Source organism: Aspergillus sydowii (genome assembly GCF_001890705.1).
Source record: "Aspergillus sydowii CBS 593.65 unplaced genomic scaffold ASPSYscaffold_7, whole genome shotgun sequence".
Classification (NCBI taxonomy): domain Eukaryota; kingdom Fungi; phylum Ascomycota; class Eurotiomycetes; order Eurotiales; family Aspergillaceae; genus Aspergillus; species Aspergillus sydowii.
Window position 1 is genome coordinate 158,970 of NW_024467865.1, and position 24,893 is coordinate 183,862.

The window sequence follows — 24,893 nt, forward strand, 5'->3', positions numbered from 1 at the left end:
AATGCCTGCGCAACACTGGACTCATAGAGTAGTGTCCCGGGCGCAAAGATGCCGTCGCTCTTTCTAAACAACAGAAAACAACCCGTGGAGTGGACCACTCTGTCTCCACAAGGGCGTGCTTGAAAGCCACGTGATTGGTTTATGAACCGGGATAAAGGCCTATCCCGGCGCTACCGTGCATTTGGAAGTTAGAAATGAAGACTTTAGAATCAATTTGCCATGGAATATCGATATTGAAGACCTCTGGTAGACGATACTGGCTGGTGACAGATAATCGTTGAAGACAAAGAGTTCTAGTGGAGCAGGCGGAACCCCATGACTCATGAGGAAGGTGCCAGCCCTCCGCTCCTTCCACAACAGTCCATGGTCCCGCTGAATTTATGTTCTTTATGTGTCTGATTAGTCACCTGTGTTGTCTTCAACTGTCCTTTGTCTGCTGCTCTTCTGCTCGTCCATGGCCGTAGCTCCCATTCTCAATGGATCTCCCCTCTTCTCCTTCTTCGCCATCGCATCTTCCTCGCAAACTAGGTCAGGCTTGGTAAGCTCATAGCACCTAAATACGGCCCTGTACTGCTTTGCCTTCCATCGCTAACCTCGACAATAGTGATCGATGCCGCAAGTACGCATCCCCCACAAGAGCATCCCACTCCTCGGCAGCCAGCTGACCTGAAACAGAAAGAAGATAAAATGTGACGGTGCACTTCCTGCTGTAAGTCTTTATGAAGATTGTTTAGACTCCCCGCTTATGTCTTAGTGCCGCAATTGCGCCAAAGCCAGCAAGCCTTGTGAGGCCTCTGCGGCCTTGCAAAGGAACACTAGGGTAAGAGGTTTTGTCACGGAAGACAAACACTTCCAAGACTTGCAAAACCAGCTGGCGCAATGTCAGCAGGCGGTTCAGACGGAGCGTGACACCGTGGCTATGTTGCGGGAACAGCTAGCACAGCAGTCCTTTCATCCTGCGCCTTCCACCTCTGTTGCCCCCGGCCTCCCAAACGATGGATCGTTTGGGGCAACTTTACCTTCGTCCTTTATCAGGCCTGATGGCGCCTTTGATGACTCTTCGTATGTTATCAAGCACATGGGACGGATGGTTCATGACGAAGTAGGCGTGGGCCGCTTCGCAGGCTCTACTACGGGAATCCACTTTGTGCTAAGCGTCGAAGAGGCTTGCAAGCGAACACTTTCTTTTGCAGATACCTTCCCCGAAGGATGCCATAGCCTTTACCTGGGCCAGTCAGCCAACACTTACGAACCAGACTCCAGTTCTCTACATGAAGACATTGGCAAGTGCCTCAACCGACCTGTTAGCTATTATCTGGAGCAGATTGACGTCTTTTGTCGCTACTGGGAATCATTCTGTCCCTTATTAGCTCGAGGCCAGCTGGTCAAGGATATCGAGAGGCTGGTGAACAAAGTGCAAGACCATGGTCCGAACTCGGGTACCGAGGAGACCACGCTCTGTATTCTACTTTCCATCATGGGCATTAACTGCCTAACTCATCGTATGAGCAATAACCACAGCTCAGATACGGAACCCTCAGAGCGGCAGTATATCTCGGTTGCAGACCGTATCCAAGGCCATTTGGTTGCGCGCGCGGATATTGGATCCCTGCAGGCGCTCACTATATTCGCCTTCTACCACCAACTATCCGGAAGGGCTCTGTCTCTCATCCAGCTAAATGGGCATATGGTTCGGATTTCCCAGTCACTTGGCTTACACCGCCATGCTAGGCGTTTTCGATTGACAGTATCTGAAACCGAGTTGCGAAAACGACTCTGGTGGTGGGTATACATATTTGACCGAATAACGTCTATCGTCCATGGTCTACCTCCCCTCATTAACGACATCGACGTCGACAACGACATGCCCACTGACTGCCGGCTTCACGATATCAACGCTACTGAGCTGCTGCATCCTCTCCCCGGACAGACAACGCCTGTATTCTATTTCAACCACTATGTGACCATGGGCAAAAAGCTATCTTCTATCCTCCATAATTTATATACTACCACCCAGCGTCGTCAGGGAGGCATTAAAATTGAGCGGCTTGATCGGGATATAAGGGTATGGAGCCAAAATTTGGATACCATAGAAGATACTGCCAATTTAATGGTCTTTTGGTTGCGCTTACTGACTCATCTGGCCATGGTCCTAATCCACCGCCCAGGTCTCACCTTTGCCGAGAATACTCCTGAGTTTGGAACATGCCTCAATACGTGTGTTAGGTCAAGCACCGAAGTCCTGCACTTACTCTGTGGGGCAGGATCAGATGCAACGCTCTATTTCCATTCACTGAGCCCCATCGGACCTAGCCTAGTGTTCCAATGTGCTTTGATGCACGTATACTGCCAATGCAAGCTCAAAGCCCTGAGCAATCTGGGAGCCAGTGATTTCCCTTCTCTACAGGAAAGTATGGGTGTTATCTATAATGCCGTCGAGCTTCTGGAAAGATACAATCAACGGACACTATTGTATTCTCCTGGAAACTCCCAGCATCATTCAATAAATGCAACGGTCAAAATACTAAAAGATGTTGCTCTCGCTTTGCAGCAGTCTGACCATGGCCCTGAGCCGTTGGCGGAGGAGTCTTGGCTTGCTGAAACACCTTCCCTATCCTTCGGAGGAAACTCGCTCTATGATCTGAATTATATGACGGCCATGGACTGGGCCCAGGATATTTCAGATACGTTTGGTGATTTGCCCGGGTTCCCAGGTTGAAAGTGTACCAAATGGAAACATCTGTCCAATTGTTCTTGGGGCGATACCCAATATATCCATTCTCCGCAGCAATCCGACCATGGCCCTGAGCTGCCAGTTATCCTTGTAATCGACTTGCTTAACGACTGGAATTATATAACACTGTGGACTGGGCACAGGATATCTCATATACTTTCGGTAACTTTCCCGGCTTTTCTGGTTTAACTGTACAGTCACCAGCTTCACCAACAGGCGTGATGTCTTAGCCAACCAAAATATCCCACAGCCACACCTAATATTTATTAAAGTAAGTCTTTACTATACTCTGTACCCTATTAGTATATCTAATCCTCAGTAGATAAAGGGCCTTAGGTATACTTCAAACAGCAACGAGGCAGCTAAATTGCCTCGAACTCAGGCCCTGTTTATTCAAGACCCATTATCCATTAATATCCAAACAGACATTTTATAGCAATTAAATAGACTTTACATGGAGGTTTTTCTTGAATACAAATATCTCCTACCAGTCCGCGTTAATTGTCAATATCGTAACTAAAAGCATAGCCGCAATAGGAGGTAACCGTAAGTACAATGTTTTATCCTCAACAACATAAAGTCTCACGAGAACTAGCGGTGTCAGAAAACCCTTTACACCACCAAGTTGGATTTCACGGTCTCAAACTGCAAGCTTTGACCATGAAAAGCCTAGTTTGGTGCTCAACCTGGGGTCTCCAACTTTCTCCACAGTTTCCATCGGTATAAGAGCCCTATTCCGAGCGCTAAGGAGGCGTGACTCCAATCTAGCCCTGGGTGCTTTGTATTTTATTATCCAAATAATAGTATTTTAACCCAAAGCAGGCCTAGTGGGTACATGGACGAAAATTTGCAAGCTTCCGGGTCCGAGGCTGCACTTTTGTAACGGCCTGGTAGAGAAATAAAGGGTTAAACAAGGGAAACACAAGAAAGAATTAAAGTTCTAAATGGGCGTATTATATAGTATTTGGTGCATAGCTAAGATGCCAATATATGCCATGGCCTCTTGGCCTCAGCCCCAATCCGAAAGAGGTAGATTTACAAATACCTACACTGGAGCTCCAATTTCCAATATCCAAGTAATTTAAAAATTTTCAGGTCCCCACCTGGCGCCATCAAGGCCTCGGGCTGCCCTGCTATACCGGCCCGTTTCACAGCAGGCCGGGGTTTGCATGCAAAGGCCCTGCATTCTTAGTATGGATTTCAGCCCTTTAATACCCCAGATGTCTCCCCGGATCAGCTGTGCTCATTGTGCTTTTCTGTGACTATCTTTGGAAATGACTTCTTCCAAGTTCCTCTGGGGACTGCGTGGCAGCTCCCTTACTCTCGCTCAGCTAGCCCTGATCGTCTGTCCTTCATACGTCCTATTTGGTTACAATCAGTCCAACCTAGGAGGCCTCGTCTCGCTGTCTGACTGGATTGCCCTATTTCCTCGCATCGATACGCACACCACAAGTGGTGCACAAAAGAGTGACAATGCCACAGTGCAGGGTGTTGTCATCGCCTGCTTTACACTCGGAGCCCTGCCCGGTTGTCTATCATGCTCCTATACATCAGACAAATTCGGCCGCCGTCCGGTGATTTTCGTTGGAGCCGTCCTGACACTTATCGGACAGATTCTGGAGGCATCTGCATTCCATCTCGCCCAGCTAGTCGTCGGCCGTACCATTCTCGGTGTTGGGGTAGGAATGCTCAGTGGGACAGTCCCAACCTGGCAAAGCGAATGTTCAAGCTCAAAGAACCGTGGTAAACACGTCGTCCTAGACGGTCTCTTCATCTCTCTCGGTTATGCCCTACAGGCCTGGATCAATCTAGGCTTTTACCAGTTCGAAACCGGGCCTGTGACCTGGCGACCACCCGTTGCGCTGCCTTGCTTCTTGTCCCTCGTACTCATGGCATCCATCTTTTTCATGCCTGAATCGCCTCGCTGGCTTGCACGCGAGAACCGGGTCAGCGAAGCCCAGGACTGTCTCTCCGCACTGAAGGGCTCGCCCATCGATTCACCCGAAGTCACATCCGAAATCGTCAGTATTGAGGCTTCCCTAGAGCAAACGGCCAACCACGCCGGCAGTCTCCTGGATCTATTCAGTATGGGCGAAGGCCGACTTCTGTACCGATTCAGCATCTGCATCCTACTGCAATTTTATCAGCAGATGGCTGGCGGAAACCTCATATCGGTGTATTCGACCGTCATCTTCCAACAAGGCCTCGACCTAGATGCCCAAACATCACGCATCCTATCTGGAGGAACACTCACCTGGAAGCTCCTATCCTGCTTCGTCTCATTCTTCACGATCGATAGACTCGGGCGTCGCTTCGCGTTCATTGTCAGTGGCACGGGCATGGCAGCGTGCATGCTGGGGCTCGCGGTGTCTACCTCGTTCCCTCGATCAAACTACGCAGCGCAGATTGTCAGCGTCCTCTTTATTTTCCTCTTCAACTTCTTCCTCCCCGTCGGTTTCCTCGGTGCAAACTTCCTTTACACCACCGAGGTTGCACCAACCCGGCTTCGTGTGGCTATGTCTAGTATTTCGACTGCAAACCACTGGCTTTGGTTCGTCGAATCCTTCTGTTATATCCATTCAACAAACCAGAGCTAATCAATGACTGCTATCCAGGAACTTCGTCGTGACAATGATCACACCCGTCGCGATCGAGAGTATCGGATATAAATACTACATCGTGTATACCTGCATCGGTTTCTGCATCCCGCTGTCAATATACTTCCTTTACCCCGAGGTTTGTCTTCCTGCCTACATCATATCCTGGTTGATATCCTGGTTGAAGATCTGTTGCTAATGGAATGAAAGACTATGGGACGCAGCCTTGAGGAAATCGACCTTATCTTCCGCGAAAGCCCGTCTGTACTTGCTACCGTGAGACACGCAAAGAAAAGACCGAGCATCCCGCTTGATCAGCAACTGTCTGACAAGGTATCATCTGCACATGAGGAGGTCGTCGGGGAGAAAAGTGACGTTTGATTATGGGATTTACCAAAGACTTGTCTTGTCGAAATGGTGGTCATAAGTCCTCTCCTTGGGCGAGGTGACTGCACTGTAATGTATATAAAAGCATATGCGGTGACACGTGTTCTCTGTGACAAGTGCTTCTGTTGTTCATGTCCGCATGCATAGCTGCGATCTTCTATAATGGATATATGGATTGAACGAAGGCCACGGCCCGGCCTGAAGTATGGGATTGCGCCGCCTTAAATGAATATTGGCCAGACGTAGAGCCTGCAGGGTGCAATTCATTATTCTCCGGCTTTTCATCCGAGGCCCCAGAATATCCGTAGATCAGCAGCTCGGCCAGAGGTCTTCCATCCGGTCTCGCGCTCGATTCGAGCCAAGTGTTTCAGAAGTAGTAGTTTCTCGGTAGGATACTGTTCCGTATGGTCCAGAAAGGCAGGTCGGCCATCCCCGATCATCGAAGTCGTTTGTGGAGCTCCTTGTGCTGAGGATACGGAGTTCCGCGACAGATACCCTGGTGGGCTGTCGAGTGTAGTGTCCCTGCTCCTCGAGTAGGTCTGCGAACTACTTACCCCAAAAGCCCTTCCAGCAATGCACAGTGGGTGGAGATGATTGACCCAGTTGGCACTAAAAGGGGCACAAGTTAGTTAGGAAGTAAGGAACTGATGACCGCACACCAGACGCCATTAGTGGAATTTAAGAACGAGAAGAAGCATGCTTACTGTGATAGGTTTGACATAGAGATCCCGGCAAGCTCGCGCGCGTGCCAAATAAGGTCTTCCTGAAGAAGCTTGAACTATAAGTTAGTTTATCTTGTCCAAAGACATCCACCCTTAAGAGCATTATGGCAAGCCACATACCTTGTCTCTTGAACAGGAGCGTGGAGTCCCTGTTGTGACTACGCCTGTCCGAAGAAGCAATATGCACCCAGTATGGTAAAAGGTGTTCCCGCATACTGGCCAAACACGAATAAGCGCGAAGAGCGATAATTGGATGTCTAGTGGACTTACTGGAAGAGGCTCGAGAGAAGATAATTGTAGGGAATACTTTACCAGATGAGCAAGGATCTCTGAGCAATGGATACACATCCGGTGGGCGCTGCTGATACCACTCCTGGAGCTCATCCCAGAGGCTCAGCAATGACGTTGCGGAAGCCGAGTTGTAGCATTCATTCTCTCGATGGCTACGGAGAGCAAGCAAGTTCACAATCTTAGCAAAGGTGAGGATTGCTAAATTACAGTAGTCATCAATTGACCCGGTCGTGCGTACAGACTTGCAAGACGTATCGTCCAGCCAAAAGTCCGTTGGAATAAGCGTCGTATTCTGGGTGATGAAAGCCGCCCAGATGTCTACGATGATTTCGTCTTCAGTACCCTTAATACGGACAGAGTTTCCCGGAGTTGGGCCTTCACCTACCGATTCGTGCAAATGCCCAGAAACATGACTTGATGATTCCCGGGGAAGATCCGTTCCACTTCTGGGCCTGCAGGAGACCAGCACAGCCCTAAATATGGACTGTGAATACGGCTTCAATGGTGTAATGTCTCGAAGATACAGACTGACCTTTAGGTGGCGGCGCCACTCATGGACTTCTGAAGCCATCATCTCATAAACGCATAATAGTGTACATGCAGCCAGCACGGACGGGTCGGGCGCTGCTGTATTTTGACGTAGCAGAAGCTGAATGGTGTATTGGTAAAGCTCCAAGGTAACCTGTCGTTCACAGCCTTCAAGATAATCCAACTGGCGCGAGGCCAGCGCCATTGCAGCCCCAACGAAAGCCGGCGACCCCATAATATCGTGGAGGCTTCGTACGGTGAAATGCATATCCGAATCAGTTGTCTCGCACCAGGTGCCGGTCTCTTGCATATAAGCGGAGACCAGGCGGAGCTTTTCTGCATTGGAGACTGGCAGCGGAGGCTCAGGATCCGGTATAAGTTTAGAAGTCGAGCGACTACGTGTGGAAGGAGCTATATGCCCTCGTCGCCAGCTTGGCGAGGTCTCTCTGTAAGATCTATTGCGTATGGGGTTAGATAACGGAGAGAGGCCGAATGTCCGCAGATTAGGCGCAAAGAGATCTGCTACGCTAAGGGTGGTGCCAGTGAGTCGATGAGTGTCATCCGACTTAGAATGATAAAGTTCTTCGTAAGGTATATCAGGCGTTCCAGTATCATGGCCGTTATATAGTCGGGGTGATGACGGGATGCTGCAGGAGCCCAGGCGCGATTCCCTTTGCTTTAGGTCCGCATGGTCATTATTGGAATGTGAAAGAGAGGCACCACTACCGAGAACATTATACCCACGGAGGATTTGGCCCGTCTCGTCAATTATCTACACTACGAGTTAGCCTTTTACTGCGACTGACTTCTTGCTGGACTTGGAAAGAGGGACTGACCGTAGGAGATCCCCGGGGCTGGCGAGACTTTTGAACTCGCCGTTTCTCTATCACCGCTAGAGCAACAATCTCGCAACTAGACAGCCTGAGGGATCGCGATGGGTGGAAAGAGGCCTTGAGACCCCATTGGCAACTGCAGCCGCGTTGTTCGCAATTCCGACAGCGTGGCAGGGCTCCATCGCCTGGCAAGGGTCAGTAATTCCAGCGGCAGACTGTAATGGAGACGACACTTACATTTACGACGCCGACTACGACACGGTAAGCTGTCCATGTAGACTAATCAGCCAATTCCCACCAATGTTATTCATTATATATCGACCTTGAACTTACCAGCCAGACCTGGTTCGCTTCCTATGCACTGGGTCCCCAGCATGACTCGTTCTGTTTGCACTCATCCTCATTGGTTGCCATCTGGAACTCAAACACAATAGTCCATGCGGCTCAGGGTAACGATTGGGACTTCTCAATGACAGTAGTGGAAATCCGCCCAGCTCAATGGGAGAAGAGGCAACTGGGTGCGAGTGGAGTTGAAAGTGAAGTAGAAAGTGGAAGCGCAAGCGCTGCTTAGTCATCCACCGCCTGCGCTTCCACTTTCCTCCACGACCGCCAAGGCTACGTCACCCCTCACTTTGATAGAAGTATAAAGCGCCCCTCCTTTTCTGTTCCTGTCTGATCAATAGACAAGTATCACAATGGCATCTAACACCGCCCTTGTTGTTCGCGTTGTCGACGGGCAGGCTCCCAAACTCTCTAAAGAGGACATCGCAGTCCCTCGCCCAGCAGCACACCAGGTTCTTGTCAAACTATCCCACGTAGCCCAGAACCCAACGGATGGTAAGATATCGTCCTTGAGAAGTGGTCATGCTTGTAGTAAAAGTTGAACGTCGCTCACGTTTGCAGTGCAATCGTTTGATGGCAACGCATTCGGAGATGGTACCGTGCTCGGATGCGACTTTGTAGGCGAAGTTGTCGAGGTGGGTAGCGCCGTTACCAGACTCGCCAAGGGCGATATCGTGTCTGGTCTGGTCTGGGGTGGTAAGTGATATCCTTCGAATTTTCGTACAGTAGTGTGCTCACTCTTGTCTAGGAGAAGTCAAGTACGTCGGCGCATATAGCCAGTACTGCGTGGCCGACGAGCGGATTTCGTTCAAAGTTCCCCAGAGTATTTCACGAGAACAGGCCAGCACTGTTCCCCTGGCCGCTGCTACAGCCTGGCTTGCTTTGCTCTCGAAAGACTGTCTAGCGCTTGATCGTTCCAAAGCTAAGAGTACCAGCGTCCTGGTCTGGGGCGGCAGCTGTAAGTACCTTGCCTACGCACCGCAAGTGACATTAGGACTAAGGATTTCTAGCCAGCGTTGGACTGTATACCATTCAGCTTGCCTCACTTCTTGGATTTGAGGTGGTAACAACATGCAGCCCCAAGCACGCTGAACTTGTCCGCTCTTTTGGCGCCCAGCATGTCTTCGACTACAAGGACAGCGATGTTGTCGCCAAAATCCAAAAGGCCGTCCCGAACCTGGCTCACACTTTCGATACTATCGGGAATGCCACCTCATCCACAACAGCCTCTCATGCACTCCGCAATGGATCCGGCAGGCTGTGTACCGTGAGACCTGGAAAGGCGCACACCGAGAACGTCGCGGCAGGCACCGTTGTCACGGATGTCCTGGTGTGGACAGCATTCCTTAAAGACCACAGCTATGGAGATTTCAAGTGGCCTGTATGTGTTCTACTTCCCAATTTCAGCCGTTCCGTGACTCGCATAAACCCCGATTGCAGACGATAACTAACAATATTGCTGGCTAGGCATCAAAACATGACCACGAACTATCCAGTGAGCTTTTTGAAAAGCTACCTGGGTGGTTGCAAAATGGCACTATCAAACCGAACACTCCCAAGATTCTCCATGGTTTAGACGCGGTCCCAGACGGATTCCAGGAATATAGAGATGGGAAGATCTCTGCCTATAAGATTGTCTACGAAATATAGCAAGGGGGCAAAGCGAGCATTGACTAAGATAAAAGTATCTTTCATCATTGCCTTCTGCATAGACCTATTTCTATCCAAGAATATATAAATTTCACTACCCTGTCATGCATCAATCCTTGGATATGTTGACTGCCGCCTTCGTGTTGGATATCTCTATTAAGTCCCCGGATAAGGATACACAGTAGCAGCCCCTTGAGCCAGTCTCAACCGCTCCTCCTCCTGTTCCTTCATCTCGTAAAACGCCTTCATTCGCGCAGGAACAATCTTCTCACGCTCCGCCCTAATCTTCCACCCACTCAGTCTGTCCTTTTTCAGAGCCAGCAGCGTCTTCCGCTCTATGAGGCTATACTGGCTAGGATCATCCCGGTCAAAGTTGAACGGCTCCTTCAAAGCAACTGGTGGATTAGTGATAATTCGCGGAACCCGCAAACTATTCTTCGAGGCCGAGTGGCACATAAACGGATGCATCAGTATGACATCTCCGATATTGCCCGTCATTTCATGGAACTCGCTGCACTGTGCGACAATCGCATTGTAAAACCCATGTATGTCTGCATACTGGTGCTCTTGGCCTCGGGGGCCCATATGGGGAAGTACGCCTTCCGGGTGGTTATACTAAGCACCGTTAGATTGAGTGTATAGTAACCAAACCTTTAGTAGGGACCTCACCAAATGCCTCGCAATATACGGTATCGCCTGAGGACAAATCATCGTCCCACCTCCACCTGGCCTAATATCACTAAACAGCGGAATAACCAACAGCGCCTGCTCCGGCGAATCCAAGTAATGCACGAAGAAATCCCCGTCGACATGCCAATTATCCAAATCCTTCGGATCGGGCGAACGGCCCTCCCACTCCTGCGTCCCAAGATTAACAATCAGCGAATCGCGCCAGTCGGCAAAGTCCTCTGAAATGCGGTCTTCGCCGCCGCATAACTCGCAGATGGCTGCCCAGGCCTTGGGTGCGAATGTACGCGCGGGCTCACTGCGGTGGTGTGGCATGTTGATTCTCTCCTTTGCCCAGGTGGACTTGTCTGTGGGGGAGTATCCTAACCGGACCCAGACATTATCAGTCCACTCGGCTGCTTTTTCCGGTGAGAAGCAGTTCGGGATCCGGACGAAGCCATGTTGGAGGAAATGGGCTTTTTGTTCTTCTGTTAGAGCGTAGTTGGGAGGACTCTGCGTCCCGTTTTGTTCTGTGGTTGCCATGTTGGATGCCGTTGTTTGTATAACGGAAGTAAATCCTTAGAGAATAGCAATGAAGATAGAGCTGAAACTTGCAGATATATGTCTGTACTACCGGAATCTCCGTGTCTAAAACGGCAGTGCCCCTCAATCTCGTGATGTTACCATGAGCCTGGAAGGGCGTAATATAGGCTAAATTGATATGAGTATCACCCGTGAAGAACCCAACCTGATCTGTTGGTTGTAGACGGCTCTCCGACCAGTAATAGCAAATTCCAGATTCCCGAATCCAACTCCAGCAGACATGCCACTTGCAAAATAGTGCCATTGAAGACGCCGACCCTCCAGTATACAACGCCCTCCGATTAGCCCTAATCGCATACAGCCTATTCGATTCCCACCCCGCTCTCGATAAATCTCAACCAAAAGTCGGTCATCTGCCATCTCAAAAACTGGAATCGACACATTAATTTTGGCGTCTGTATTTCAATAGTAGAGCTTTTACTTTGCGCTTAAATAATGGGCTCGATATATGTTCGTGCGACAAGGTACAGATCCCGGTATGTGGCGCCACCTTATTGTCGATCGGTGTCAATAACTGAGTCAACCTCGTTTCTGATGTGATACCACCACTTGATAGGTTTACAACTGTTCCTGCAAGGGACCGTCGCTCAGAAACTTGGCAGTAATAGAATTAATATATTATAGTTTTATTGAAGTTAAAAGGGAAACATGTTACCAAAACCAATATAAACTTAGCCATTAAACTCCCGAATCCTCCTGCTCAATATCGTACTTCTCGTCATATCCATTCCAAAGATTACACGTCTCTTTTAACTGATCTTGGTCAATGATGCCCTTAATCTCATCATATCTCTCCACAAACTGTAATGCAAACCCCTCACTTGTATGCCACCCAATATGGCAATGCATCAGCCACGCCCCCGGGTTATCCGTCTCCCACGCCATAACCAGATACCCATTCCCAGGCAAGACCGCAGTATCCCGCCTCGGCGGATTATCCGTCACAACAGTACCATCCCACGGATTCAAGCCCTGCGCGAGAATAAAAAAGTCATGCCCATGCAGATGTATAGGATGGAAAACCGGCTGGGCCGTGCTGACGACCAGATAAACCCACTGGTTCGCAATGGGCAGGTCAATCACTGCACTAGAGTTATCCCAGTCCATCATCATGTCATTTTTGCTTTTGCCGTCCGCGATCTGCTTCAGCGTGGGATCATCCCAGAATACTTCCATGGTGGTGCTATTGAGGTACCACCGGAGCAGACCGTCGGCGTTGCGGTCGAATGCGGCCTCTGTACTGTCCTGCCAGTCTGGGGCCTGGACGGTGCGTGGGACGTGTGGGATGAGGTTTTCCATTGGCTCGTCGTTGCAGCTGTCAACGAAGGTCCAGGGGTTTGTCTCTGGGGTGCTTGGGTTGTCGCTATAGTGGAAGATACCACGGATGTTGGTAGGATCTTCAACAGAGGAGCAGCCTGCTTGCGGGATGGACCGGAGCCAGAAGGAATCTGCGACAGAGGCTTGGTTTGCTGTTACAATTACATCGTAACGTTGACCTAGGGGATATCAGTACATGGGTTTATGTTTGAAGATGGGATTGTGGGACTCACCCATGTCAATATCGATAAACGTGGTGTTGAAAGGCTCAACCGGGACAAAATCCATGGCAATCACCGTCAGGGTATGGTTGTCGATCATGAACTTATAGTGCGTGTCCAGGGCCCCGTTGATGATGCGAAGACGGTACGAGGTGTCCTCCTCGACCTTCAACTTGAAGCGTTCACCGGTCTCGTCGTCTCCAGAACCGTAGGTGTTGGTCCCGTTAATCAGCGAATTATTCAAGGTAACGGGGCCGACAACCTGGGCGAAGTGGAACAGCTCGGCGGCTGTTTGATGGGGCCAGTCATTAAGCATGATAGTGCCTGCGTCAACATCATAGTTCGCAGTCGCAGGTCCATTAATGACGAGTGCCCCGGATACACCGTCCCAGGCTTGCAGAGCCATGTGGGAGTGGTACCATGATGTACCATACTGCTGCGCGCGCCAGCGGTACGTATATTCATGATCTGGAGTAATTGGGCACTGGGTAATTGAAACCACTCCATCATTCTGGTTAGTGTTCTGCTGGCGGATACCGTGCCAGTGAATGCTTGTTCCATTAAGTGTCTCATGGAGGAGGTTGCGGACATGGATAACGACTTCGTCACCCCAGTCTGCGTAGAGGGTTGGACCGGGAATGGTCCCGTTGATAGCCATTGCGGGACGTGAATAGCCATCTTTGTTTGCTATAATCTCGTCAATCTCGAGCCAGTACTCTCGCGTGACGCCGGTGTTGGGCGTGATATCGTGGTAGTTCGTGTCTATGTTGTACTCGCACCAGCTGGACCTGGTGTCTGGAGTGTTCCCAGCGCATGGGGTTCCAGTGGGTATTGATGAGGTCGTCGATGAGGTACTAGAACTGGGCAAAGTGGTCGTACTCTCCGAGCCCGCGGAGGTTCTGGTGGTAGTTGTCATTGTTTGGGTTGACGAGCTGCAATCTTTATACCCTGGTATACATGATGCTACCTCGGAACCTTGCCGCCGGTCTAGCTGCATACCGGAGGCATCGTGGGCGAGAGAGCGCTCTACACGACTCAGGTCATGATTGAACACCCAGGAGGCAGATGCACACAACGCATATGTCAGAAGATTATAAGGGAGCAGCATAATGCCGAGGCAAGCGAATGAAAGCTGGCTCAGGAACAGTATCCAGATGCCTTAAGATTGTCGTAGATTGTCAGACTTAATAGTGACATCTCAGAATGCATGAGGACGGGCAGGACTTATACCCTGATGTCCACGATGCCTGCTCGGTCTCCGTCATCCAACTCGCACTCTCCACATTATCCATTTTCAGCACTGAGTAAAACCAAGAAGACAGCCACACCCCAATGATTGAGACAATATCCACTTAGCCCTTACGCAGCTTAGATCTTTCTGTATCATGCGGCTTGCCTGCTGCAACAGGTCACACCGACTCGCCCTATCGATATTCCCGAATACGTATCTACCAACCAAAGCCTTGCTATTTCACAGCCCGTCATATCAGGCAACCGAAATGACCGCCATGACAATCTCCATCGGTCATCGGACAGAGCTGCCTTCGATCTGAATACTAGAATAACACTGCCGAGCCCCAATCGGCGATAGGGTTCGTCTACCGGGCGATTGGGGCTGAACCGGGGCCCTGCATGTCTTAAATTGCTGGATCTGGGTGACGCCTGTCAGCGCGTGGCACTTGCATAAGTCCTAAATTAGCACAGCCCATCGATGGGACCAGGTCTATGTTAGGCAGTTATTGGCTGGGTGTGAGGCCAACCTTGGAAACAAAAAGCAATCATCTCGTGTTTGGATACGTAACAAAGCCGTCTCGTGAAGGTGGAAAAGGGGGCGCCTCAGTCGTAATCTAGTGCAAGCGCTCGTCTTGGAGCAGAGCGAGCATACCTAAAGGAGGCCAAGGGTGTGAGATGTGTCAGAATACATTTGTTTGCTTGGTGGCCTGATGGTGGTGGCTGACTCTGGCATCATATATCGGAATTCGGCCCTGCAGCTGGTTATCCAGCCAACTCCAACATCTTTGCAATTTTTTTTTTTTAAGTTCTCTATAATTCAGAATACATTGGAATAGCAAGTCCCATTCAAAGATGCTCTTTTACTCCCTTCTGTTTACGGTGTCCTGCGCCGCCCTGGCTACCGACACTCATGCCCTCAGCGTCCGCCAGGCCGCAGCGGTCGAAGATACATTCAACATCTATGCCTATGGAGAGGGAATAAGTGGACTCTCTCTCTTCTACGCAGACGGCAAGTACTCCGGTCTGGCGCCTGCAGTTGCTGTGTTGTTAACATCTTCCAGCCAAAGCCCAAATCGGCGACGCAGCTCTATCCACCGCGAAGACAGCCCAGCCAGTGTACTGTAAGTCACCCAGTCCCTTTCAATGCCTTTACTGACACAAAATTGAATGAAAATCAGTTACCATCTCCGAAACCTCCCCGAATTCCTGGATGGCCCACCCTAACAACACCGGCATCGACTCAACCGAGGCCGCGATCCAAACTACAGTGCTCTCACTCCCAGATGCAGGCTCGGAAAACGGCGCAGTTGCGTTTAAACAACCGACAACGACACAGCTTCAATCGCAGGAAGCCAGTGTCTTCGAGTTCTACGGGGACTACGTGATGATCAACAAGAACAACACATACTTCTACGCGGTGCCGACCGACGCGGACGGTGTATATTCGTTGATCTGGAGCGACGTTGCGTCTGAGCACATCCCTGTGATTTTGAGAACCGTCGCCCCGGCCACTGAGTCAATGTTTTAGATGGGCTGTTTGTTGGAGATGGTGGCGAAGGCTATGGAACCCCGGTGTTGGTAGTATGTTATTCGGCGTAGAGTAGGCCAATCAATCTGAAGTTTGCTCGCAAAGACGCCCATTGAGCCGTTATCCAATAAACCTTAAAACCTTTCTGTATCGCTGGTTCGGTGTGTTCCATTCCGTCTGCATTGTCGAAAGAGGACGAAGGAAGTGGCTTACAGTGTGCGGTTTCAGCATGGCAGCGCTTAAGGCATGGAAACCCCGACAACGCATAGCGCCAGCCAGTACCCGAGGATCTCCCTGCTGTGGGCGAGCCACACTTTGACATTCCAGGCCATCGGTTGCTACGCTCGTAGGATCGAGACACCATGTAAGCCGCATTGGAAATGACAGGTCAGATTATCTCCGGTGAGGCTGCTCAGCTGCTGTACACCGTACTCCCTGAAACGCTTATTACGATCTCTCCATCGTTTCGTCCAGCTCGCTTAAGCGATCAATTCCTCGTTTTTGGACTCACATGTTTGACCAGGTTAGGGCAACAGTGCCACCCAGGTCGTCCCTTTTACGACGAACGGTGGGTGTCTGGAATCCTTCGCCACTCGAACCTCCCATAAATAACTTCCAGACTGGGAAAGCATCGTATTACAACCTATTCACAGACCCCCTGCATGTTTTCCAAACCTCATCTAAGACATGGGACAGTTCCTTCCATCGTTAGCTGCCTCAACAGCGAGCTGCACCATCTCCGCTTCCTTTGAAATAAAAACGCTATGGCACGTATCAAAGTCCTCAGTCCTCAATTCCACGCCTGCACCCTTAAACTTGGACAGCATAATATCTTGATAAACCCGAGGAACCCCATAATCCTTCTGCGTAAGCACATAAGTCACCGGGATAGAACGCCACGCAGCACCCCCCTCCACCGAGGCCGTCAAGGCACCCCGTGGAAACCTCACAAGCGACAGCAGGGCAGAATCAATCGTATCCTTCGAAACCGAGTCATCACCAGCAAAGAACATCAAGCCCGGGTCTGCCGGAAATGTACTCCCGTCGTCAGCCGTATGAACATACTCCTCAAAAATCGAGTCAAATCCTGCCTCTAGAACTATATCCCAGATCGACGTCCGCGGAGGCAAAATGTAGGCACAGAGATAGAGCAAGTGGACTACACCTCCAGGTCGACCTCCAGCCTCACTGCCACCAGACGCCGTTGGAACCGGATAAGCTAACCCGTCAACCGCCGCCGTGCCGACCGCCCCGCCGTACGAGTGCATGATCAAAAGGATACGTTCGCCGGCTGCGGCAAGCGAAGAAACGAGCTCGTGGACAGCATTAACATCGTCCTGCAGAGAAGTCGTCGGTGGCAGTGATTTATTGCAGGAGGGGAGGAGGGGACAATGGACGGTGAACCCCTGGGCCCGCAGGGCAGCCGTGTAACTCTGGTAGTTTGCGGGGGTATGCCAGGCGCCGTGGACGAGGACGACAGTTGGGAGGCCCATTTTGTTTGCTTTTTTCTAGCAACTCTCTATATTTGGCAAAAAGACTTTTGTGTCGCGGACTCGTGGAAACGAATGCGAGATGCGTTGCTGCCTGAAGGTGATCTGATCTGAGGTTCAGCTTCGTTCCCCGCTGCCGGAGGACTAAATTCAATGTCAGCACTGATTATTACATGAGCAAAAGATATAATACAGAGTTTGATTGGCTGGAAGCTGCATTGTAACATTGGTTAGATATCAAAGAAAGCGTTACAGAATGGTCCTGTCGACTCAACCCTAATCTAGGTAGCTACTTGTATACTGGGGGATCCCGTTCTCAATATTAACCTGCAGTTGCGCCTTGCTCGACGCTGTTACACGAGCTGTTGCGCGCTGCCGGATGGCTTTTATTGAAGCTACTTGAAGGCATCTTATGGAAATATTATCGCCAAAATCAATCATCCCTCTCAATCACGGTCGACTGTGTCGGACAGCAGGGTCTTTTCGAGATCAGTGCATTTGTGCAATTTGCAAGGCATCACTTCTGATATGAGATCATGAAATAGCTGGCACCCAAATGCTCTCGACGACGCATCCATGCGGATGTCGCGGGGATGCTGCAGGTCCAAGCACGGTGCTGCGGTGGCAGTTTGCTGGGGTCAAAGAAATGATGCTAGAGCATCCCTTGGTTATAGAATCAAGCAGCAGCACTTCCGTGCATTGATTGTATCATGCTGCGGGTTAATGCATGTATCTGCCCTGAGCCGCCTGGTCAAGAATTCATGTGGTATGTGCGTCCAGCTGCGTCGTGCCCGGTAGTTTATGCAACGGGCACGCTGTTAGTCCTCTGTCCCAGTCGTGGTCGGCATCGGTACAGGGCCACCTGGTGAGTTTTCATTTGCCGCAGTCAAAATCTCGACTCCAGTTTCCGTGACAAGTAGGGTGTGCTCTATGTGCTTATTAGTAGTCACTAAGGCAAGTTGCAATTGAAAATGCTTTACATACCAAATTGAGCAGTCCGTTTCCCATCAACCGTCACATTTGTCCAGTTATCCGGCCAATAGACCTCCCGCGGCCTCCCCAGCGTAAGTATGGGCTCGAGCGTAAAGGTCATCCCCGGTTTACATACTCCGACAGCCTTATTCTTCGCGTAATGGGGAATCCACGGCGGAGGGTGGAACTCAGTATTAATGCCATGGCCGCCCCAGGTCGCAACAACACTGCAGTTCCTGGACTTTGCATGCTTCTCGATCACGCGTCCAAACTCTCGTATTGGAGTTCCGGGTTTAACTATTTCAATCGCCTTGTCCAGACATTCTCGCGTTGTTTCGACTACCCGAACTGATTCGGGGTCTGCCTTGGCTCGGTCGCCGACGTAGTAGGTTTCGTTGACATCAGCGTGGTATCCACCATGGTATAATGAGATGTCGAGGTTGATTATATCACCATCTAGAAGAATTCTCTGGTCTGGTATCCCATGGCAGATCACCTCGTTCGGGGAAGTGCACAACGACTTGGGGAAGTGGTTGTAGTTCAAGGGGGAAGGATATGACTATGAATGTTAGAAACGAAAGGAGCTGCGTAGGAAGATTGAACTCACATCCCTCTCCACACAGGCCTTGTGGCAGACCTCGTCCAGATAATCCGTCGTGATCCCTGGTCTCAACTCTGCCGCAGTGATATCCAGTACTTCTCGCGCAAACCTGCACACCTTGCGCATTGCCTCCTGGCCCTTGGCGTCTAGGATGTCGATCTTTGTCCTGCTCAAGCGCAGTTCACCTTTTGGGATACCAGTCACAGCCCAGTCCGGGTGTTTTATCGTCTTGGGAACAGTGCGCATCGGTGACAGCGGATAGACCGGCCGGATTTTCCCTGGGAAGGAAAATGAGGGGAAAGGATTGTACGGTCCGACACCATCGTGTACCGTGCCATTGGCGACGTTGTGTATAATCTTGTGTTGAGACTAAATGTGACAGAACCCGTTAGTCAGGATTTTGGAGTAACTAGTTAACTACCAGTAAAGTAAACAAACCCAATTCTTCTTGAAGCAGTCCTGGGAGCAGAAATAGCTGTCTTTGATGCCGCGCTTCAGGCAGGTCGGGCACTGCAAATCTCCGGCATTATTGTGGCAGTCTTCCCCAAGACATTCTCTGGTGTCGACCATTGCAGCAATGGTTTGCTTTGGTCCGTCTCGATGCTGCTGTCTCGTGCGGTTGTGATCTCCGGGAATCTCCATCCCCGCAAAATCCAATCTCAGCACATTAGTCATCAGTCTTTGGGGTTCGGAGTTCGGAGTTAGGCGTGGAGCCAGCGGAGTCAACCTTGAATGTTTCCGCTGTCGCCCCGCTCCGCCATTACTATATCTACACTGTAGCCAAGTTCTCATATTGAAATTATACGCACAAACCGTTACTGGGGATCCTCCGTTGGATCATCCATGAAAATTCCCACTCGTTATATTATATCCATGATATCTCGAAGATTCTATTCATATAAGCCCCCCTGGAAGTAAAACAAATGTAGACATAATACATCGCGCAAGTCCTTGAGGTTGAATTGATAACCCACAGTTGACATTGTTCCTTGTTTTGCGATAGCCTCCATGATGTCGGATTGATAAACCATGTATATCTTCTCGTGGTGTTCTGTAGATCTAAGCGTAGCAGTGTTCGTTGAAAGTATAACAGCTTTACCATCTTTTACCCGAGTCCTCGCAAGGCAAGACATATATTCTCAAAATGAACAGTTTTCTAGTGGAGCCTTTTAACTTAGAACCATTTATTATCGAGTAATAATCCATTTCAAGCTGAAAAAGACAAGCGAGTACATTTACTTTACTGGCAGAGTGCATAAGAGTAATGGTAGGATTGTCCCAGTCTGACCTTTTCCCAGTAATAGAGTGTCAGTCTCCTTCATTCCTACTCAAGACGGAGAATTCTGCATAACGTTCACGGGCCACAATACTGCAATCAAGGTAAAGAAAGATTAAATTGCGCAGCACTTCACGGACCCGTAAAATGAGAAAGGAGCATCTCATCCCTGAATAAACCGAAAGGCTCGCCCCAGATTATATAATTCGCGGGACCGGAAAAACGAGGCTAACCGAGCCGGGTACATGGTGTCCCTGCCAGGCACGAGTACGTTTATTCTACCTAGTTCTTTATTTATCCTGTATGCTGCCAGTGCCACGATCTTCCTTGGTCAGAATGTCAATTAAATAACTACACCCGAAAAAGAACTAAACTCTACAGATAAGCATGGAAAATAATGCGAATCCCCCGCCCCATGTCCCGCTCAAAAGAAGACGTATAACTGTATGTCCACGGTTCGGACCTTGCCATGGCGTGTTACGAACTATCTAACGACCTCTTCCAGAGAGCTTGTGATAAATGCCACAGTGGAGGCTTAAAGGTAATAAAGATTGGCCCGGATTGTTGAGCGTAGCTAACTCCGCCACTGCCCTGGAATAGTGTGCCCCCGGTCCAACGCCGAGGGCTTGCGGGCCATGTACTTCATTTGGATCGGCCTGTACCTACAACCGGCCCGTTAAACGCCGCGGTGTAAGTCTTGCCCCGTTTTGTCGAGAATATCGCCATAGGCGTCCTGAAGCCTCCACTTGTATACTAACCTGGATCCATAGCCCCATACTCAGTCCAATCTCCGAGCGCGCCCTGGCCACAGAGCTCCTAGTTCTTTACATCTACCTCAGTCGGCTCCTACAGCTGCTCTTGAGGACTTCCCAGTATGGCAGTACCGAGAAATTGCCAGTCCGACGGTTATTCGAGATCTCGTCGATATTTACTACCGAGTGGTGTATCCATTGTAACCGGCGACTTCTGTCCCCCTTGTCCAAGGTCCCTCTCTAACCGCGACCTTAGCATTCTCTACTTCCACTGGCCAACATTCTCGGCCGATATAGCCTCCCGGCGTTACACACATGACCGCGCGTTCTTCGCTGTGACCATGGCTGTGTGCGCTACCGCACGCGCGCGGGTGCAAGACGGCGCGCTGCCCCCTCCTTGGTTACGAACAATTGAAAGCGCATCGGTACCGACTGCAGATGCGTTTCATCAGGCTTGTCTTGACAGCCTACCGACCGCAGTCACTGGGCGAGTTGAGTTTAACTGGATGCGAACCGAGTCCTTGCTCTGTACACTTTGTCTGCAGAACAACGACCTGCGCGGCTGCCACGCTCACATGCATCGATATTTGGCAATGTGTGCAGACACCGGGTTTCATGATGAAAGGCGATGGCCTAGACACCTTTCCGAGATTGAGATTCAGGAGCGCCGTCGACTGGTAAGTTTCAAGCTAACCCTGGCGAAAGAGGCCGGAAATAACAGAGGGTCATCCATAGTTTTGGCAGCAGTATCATTTCGACGTCTACCTAGCCGTCACCTTTGGCTCGGTGATGCGCCTGCGCGAAGCCCACTGCTCCGTCACTTTGCCCGCCGAGGTACACGACGACCAAGACATAATCGAGTCCGGGATCCTCCCCCGTCAGGATGCCGACGTTTCCTTCATCCGCGGCTGGAACTTTGTTACCCAACTCTACCGCATCCTCGAACATTTGAATGACCGCATACGGTCGCGGCAGACATACGATACGGGGCCCTGTGATGCGGTCAACCGCCTATTTTCCACGAAAGGAGACAATCTTGGTGACAGCGGACCAAGCGCGGCAGAAATTTCAAAGCTAGTCTCTCGACTCTATGAGGGATTACCCAATAAGTTCAAGCACGCACGCCCAATGACGTGGGATATTGTCGAGGATAGGTACGGCTTTCAGGGTGTGTAATTCCCTAAACGATTTTGTATAGTTAACTGGTCTGTGAGCGTGAGTAAGCTAATTCTCTCCACCGCAAAGTTGCCAACATTATCATTACGATGACGACAGTCAAGATGGTCATCGCAGGACTTGAAGTACACAGCCTCTCTCAGCGATGTGCGATAGCCGGTGAGTTGCTTGATGGGCTCTCGAATGTCCCGTCCGAATACATCCAAGCCTCCTCGACTTCCATGGTGAGTGAGACTAAACTATCTTACCTTTCGTCCGCCTTTCTTATATCATCTTTCACTGACGCTGCGTAGCTTCATCATCTCGCGGGCGTAGGACATCTTTTGGGATCCGTAATCCATGCACCACTGTCGAAATGGACTTACCTGCAGGTTCGCTGTGCACTGGTTGCGATGGCTGATCTCGTTGGCAACTTCGGGGCCAACCTCAGATGGACAGACGCCATTTCGGCCCGGATACGCGACCACGTCCAGCGTATCGACCGCTATATGAACGAGGCAACAGGCACTTCTGCTTCAGCTCGGGAAGGGTTGCCCACCGGTGAATCGAGTTCTATCGCGACCACTACCGGCAACTTAGGCGCCATGGTGGGTTTACCCTCTTTTCCCCTTTTCATAGAACCCGAATTTCCAGGTGCAATGGCCCACTAACTGACTGACTGACTGACTGACTGACTGAATCTAGAATCATCAGCCCGGGTATTTTTAATCAACGTCCCGATTCCGCACCGGGGGGGCTCACTGATTCAACATTACCCTCGATGGGCTTGTCCGATGACCTTCTTGAGTTTCAGCTCCCCAGCGACCTGATCATGGACCCTCTACTAGATTTCCCTGAACCGAGCGCCTTTAGCTTCTTGGGTCTGGACCAAGGGATATAGATACCCGCGACGGTGCAAAGAATCGGCGTCGTCGCAGTGTCAAGATGGGACGCTCCAAAGGGAAACTACAGTATACCTCTGGGTAGGCAAGATGCTATCGGAGCATGGGCCATCAGGGGCAATAGAGGCTATGACATAGTCTAGGAATCTCACAGAATCCGGGGTTAGGGAATTATGCCTTGGTCGGATTAGTAGAACACTTATTGCTGGCCTGCGTCTCACAATCTGAGTATGAACTAGGAGAATCTGAGTTCTTAATTAATAGACCTGGTGCGCCGGTGCCATCGGACGTGGACAACGCCCCTGTCTTACAGAATGGTATGTTCGCGCTCTGCAATTGAACAATCTTTACATCGGAGCTGATGCACAATTAAATCTTTATCAAAGTCTAGGAATGGATTTTTGTCCTGAAGTATCTATAATTCTACAACGTCCACACGCAACAATACCGGAGCTTAAAGGGCCTATTTCAAGTATCCGAGAAACTTTTCCTGCAGCGCAATCATCGTATCAAGCATTTCCTCGGCAGCTTTGACGTTGTTGACGACAGGATCGACGAGGAGAGCTTGCATCACTGCATGCTTCGATTTTGACAATACGGCCTCCGTCGTCATGTCATTGACTGCTACCTGACCCATGAGTAGGCAACCAAAAGCCTTGGGATACGAAAGCTTGACACCGTGGACACCATCCTTATCAATAACTGCGGGCACTTCGACAATCTGATTGCGTGGTAAGCAATCGATGTATCCGTCGTTTGGAATGTTCACGGCCAGCTCATAGTGGCCCGAGTTCGTAACGATGCCCTCAATTATCTGGACAACGCGCCAGTACTCGGCGCTCGGGGTGCCCTCCTGCACGCGTTGGAGCGCGCTATTCCGGTTCGAGTCGATCTCGTTCTTGTAGCTAGAATAGAACTCGAGAATCCCCCTATGGTCCGCGACGCTCGCCGCCCACGGTATATACTCGCCGAAATGGCTATCAGTCGTGATAGGTAAGTGGTCGAAGCGCTTGAATATCTCCTGGAATAGAGCCCGCTCGCCCACGTATCCAAAGAGCGTCGGTGCCTTGGAAAAGTAATCTGGTCCTTTCTCCCGGATGATGGGGTATGCGTCCTGGCCGTTGTGTTTGAAGCTGGCCTCGACGAGCACGCTGAAGTGGTTGAAGCCGCCGGCTTTAATGTCGAGGTTCTCGAGTGGCGTGTTGAGTAACTGTGGAAGGTGCTCCACGAGTGATGCAACCTCGTGGCATAGACCGATGCACTTTAACGTTGGGAACTTGGTATGGATGGCGTGCGTAATGCGGACCATCGGGTTGCTCAGGTTAAGTATGTAGGCGTCTGGGCAGATCTGATTTATACGCTCGCAGATGCCGAGGATCGGGGGGATAATGCGCAGAGCATGGAAGAGACCCCCGGGGCCTCCATTCTCCCCGTAGACCTGGCGAAACCCATACTGCATCGGGACTTTCCAGTCTTGCTCCCACAGCTCGTGGCGGTCTCCGACCTCGATGGAGATGACGCAGAAGTTGGCGCCAACAAGTGCCTCGTCAAGTGATGTCGTTGCCGTGATTTCGTACGGAAGGGAGTTCTTTTCGATGTGGTTCTTTGCAACGGTCTCGACCGCGGCGAGAGCCTCCGGGTTGATATCGTTGAGGACGATGGTGCTTCCCTTTAGGGCCTGGGACTTGAGAATATCCCCGACTGCCCCGAGTCCGAACATAGCGCTTCCGGCGCCGACGAGGACGATTTTCTGGCTCATTTCTGCGATTTGTGGGATAAATGAGACAGCTGAGATTGTAGAAACGTGTGTGATAAGATGAGGAACAAGCGGCAGACAAGGATGATGCCTTTATATTTATATCCTATGTTTATATTACAAAACGTTAAAGGCATACGAGTGGTGAAATTCTGCTATGCTGCTAAATTGACATGGGAAAACTGGTTCTACCCACGATACATTCAGTGTAGCAGCGGCACTTTCCAGAGTATGGTTAACACGGTACTCATTTCTCCAACGGGTAAACTGCTAAATTGTGGAGCTGTTAAATAGAGGACCAGCGAATAATGTCGTGCCTTGTTGTCTGATGAACTGC

The 24,893-nt window shown here is 50.4% G+C and overlaps 12 protein-coding genes across 12 annotated transcripts; 6 read left to right on the forward strand and 6 right to left on the reverse strand.

The window, feature by feature from the left end:
- The first annotated feature begins 475 nt into the window (after positions 1-475).
- On the forward strand, positions 476-3,219 carry ASPSYDRAFT_46479 (fungal specific transcription factor domain-containing protein). Its single transcript, XM_040847239.1, has 4 exons — positions 476-538; positions 605-619; positions 676-3,005; positions 3,057-3,219. The coding sequence occupies exon 3, from the start codon at positions 920-922 to the stop codon at positions 2,717-2,719; it is 1,800 nt and encodes a 599-aa protein (XP_040701139.1). The 5' UTR covers positions 476-538; positions 605-619; positions 676-919; the 3' UTR covers positions 2,720-3,005; positions 3,057-3,219.
- Positions 3,220-3,680: 461 nt separating this feature from the next.
- ASPSYDRAFT_46480 (uncharacterized protein) lies at positions 3,681-5,523 on the forward strand. The gene is made up of 3 exons (XM_040847241.1): positions 3,681-5,045; positions 5,109-5,433; positions 5,489-5,523. Exons 1-2 carry the CDS (start codon positions 4,009-4,011, stop codon positions 5,329-5,331), a joined length of 1,260 nt encoding a protein of 419 aa, XP_040701140.1. The 5' UTR covers positions 3,681-4,008; the 3' UTR covers positions 5,332-5,433; positions 5,489-5,523.
- Positions 5,489-6,121, forward strand: ASPSYDRAFT_46483 (uncharacterized protein). The gene has a single exon (XM_040847242.1). The coding sequence runs from the start codon at positions 5,545-5,547 to the stop codon at positions 5,710-5,712; it is 168 nt and encodes a 55-aa protein (XP_040701141.1). The 5' UTR covers positions 5,489-5,544; the 3' UTR covers positions 5,713-6,121.
- Positions 6,122-6,542: 421 nt separating this feature from the next.
- Positions 6,543-8,490, reverse strand: ASPSYDRAFT_58899 (Zn(II)2Cys6 transcription factor; the record flags this gene model as incomplete). Its single annotated transcript, XM_040849602.1, has 7 exons — positions 6,543-6,655; positions 6,711-7,049; positions 7,117-7,204; positions 7,264-8,031; positions 8,096-8,277; positions 8,330-8,358; positions 8,426-8,490. 7 exons carry the CDS (start codon positions 8,488-8,490, stop codon positions 6,543-6,545), a joined length of 1,584 nt encoding a protein of 527 aa, XP_040701142.1.
- A 297-nt stretch (positions 8,491-8,787) lies between these two features.
- On the forward strand, positions 8,788-10,084 carry ASPSYDRAFT_58900 (zinc-binding alcohol dehydrogenase family protein; the record flags this gene model as incomplete). Its single annotated transcript, XM_040849603.1, has 5 exons — positions 8,788-8,929; positions 8,996-9,130; positions 9,183-9,392; positions 9,445-9,815; positions 9,902-10,084. The coding sequence occupies 5 exons, from the start codon at positions 8,788-8,790 to the stop codon at positions 10,082-10,084; spliced, it is 1,041 nt and encodes a 346-aa protein (XP_040701143.1).
- A 156-nt stretch (positions 10,085-10,240) lies between these two features.
- Positions 10,241-11,293, reverse strand: ASPSYDRAFT_90633 (uncharacterized protein; the record flags this gene model as incomplete). The annotated part of the gene is made up of 2 exons (XM_040852362.1): positions 10,241-10,699; positions 10,754-11,293. 2 exons carry the CDS (start codon positions 11,291-11,293, stop codon positions 10,241-10,243), a joined length of 999 nt encoding a protein of 332 aa, XP_040701144.1.
- A 738-nt stretch (positions 11,294-12,031) lies between these two features.
- On the reverse strand, positions 12,032-13,807 carry ASPSYDRAFT_90634 (multicopper oxidase; the record flags this gene model as incomplete). Its single annotated transcript, XM_040852363.1, has 2 exons — positions 12,032-12,849; positions 12,904-13,807. The coding sequence occupies 2 exons, from the start codon at positions 13,805-13,807 to the stop codon at positions 12,032-12,034; spliced, it is 1,722 nt and encodes a 573-aa protein (XP_040701145.1).
- A 1,169-nt stretch (positions 13,808-14,976) lies between these two features.
- Positions 14,977-15,652, forward strand: ASPSYDRAFT_90635 (uncharacterized protein; the record flags this gene model as incomplete). Its single annotated transcript, XM_040852364.1, has 3 exons — positions 14,977-15,145; positions 15,186-15,245; positions 15,303-15,652. The coding sequence occupies 3 exons, from the start codon at positions 14,977-14,979 to the stop codon at positions 15,650-15,652; spliced, it is 579 nt and encodes a 192-aa protein (XP_040701146.1).
- A 411-nt stretch (positions 15,653-16,063) lies between these two features.
- Positions 16,064-17,360, reverse strand: ASPSYDRAFT_46488 (alpha/beta hydrolase). The gene has a single exon (XM_040847243.1). It carries the CDS (start codon positions 17,143-17,145, stop codon positions 16,333-16,335), a length of 813 nt encoding a protein of 270 aa, XP_040701147.1. The 5' UTR covers positions 17,146-17,360; the 3' UTR covers positions 16,064-16,332.
- A 600-nt stretch (positions 17,361-17,960) lies between these two features.
- fpaI (putative methionine aminopeptidase, type I) lies at positions 17,961-19,285 on the reverse strand (the record flags this gene model as incomplete). Its single annotated transcript, XM_040849604.1, has 4 exons — positions 17,961-18,070; positions 18,127-18,673; positions 18,722-19,084; positions 19,154-19,285. The coding sequence occupies 4 exons, from the start codon at positions 19,283-19,285 to the stop codon at positions 17,961-17,963; spliced, it is 1,152 nt and encodes a 383-aa protein (XP_040701148.1).
- Positions 19,286-20,460: 1,175 nt separating this feature from the next.
- ASPSYDRAFT_90638 (uncharacterized protein) lies at positions 20,461-22,569 on the forward strand (the record flags this gene model as incomplete). The annotated part of the gene is made up of 7 exons (XM_040852365.1): positions 20,461-20,532; positions 20,592-20,681; positions 20,762-20,943; positions 21,000-21,420; positions 21,479-21,911; positions 21,989-22,143; positions 22,213-22,569. The coding sequence occupies 7 exons, from the start codon at positions 20,461-20,463 to the stop codon at positions 22,567-22,569; spliced, it is 1,710 nt and encodes a 569-aa protein (XP_040701149.1).
- Positions 22,570-23,263: 694 nt separating this feature from the next.
- ASPSYDRAFT_32507 (uncharacterized protein) lies at positions 23,264-24,559 on the reverse strand (the record flags this gene model as incomplete). The annotated part of the gene is made up of 1 exon (XM_040844985.1): positions 23,264-24,559. One exon carries the CDS (start codon positions 24,557-24,559, stop codon positions 23,264-23,266), a length of 1,296 nt encoding a protein of 431 aa, XP_040701150.1.
- Between the last annotated feature and the right edge of the window lie 334 nt (positions 24,560-24,893).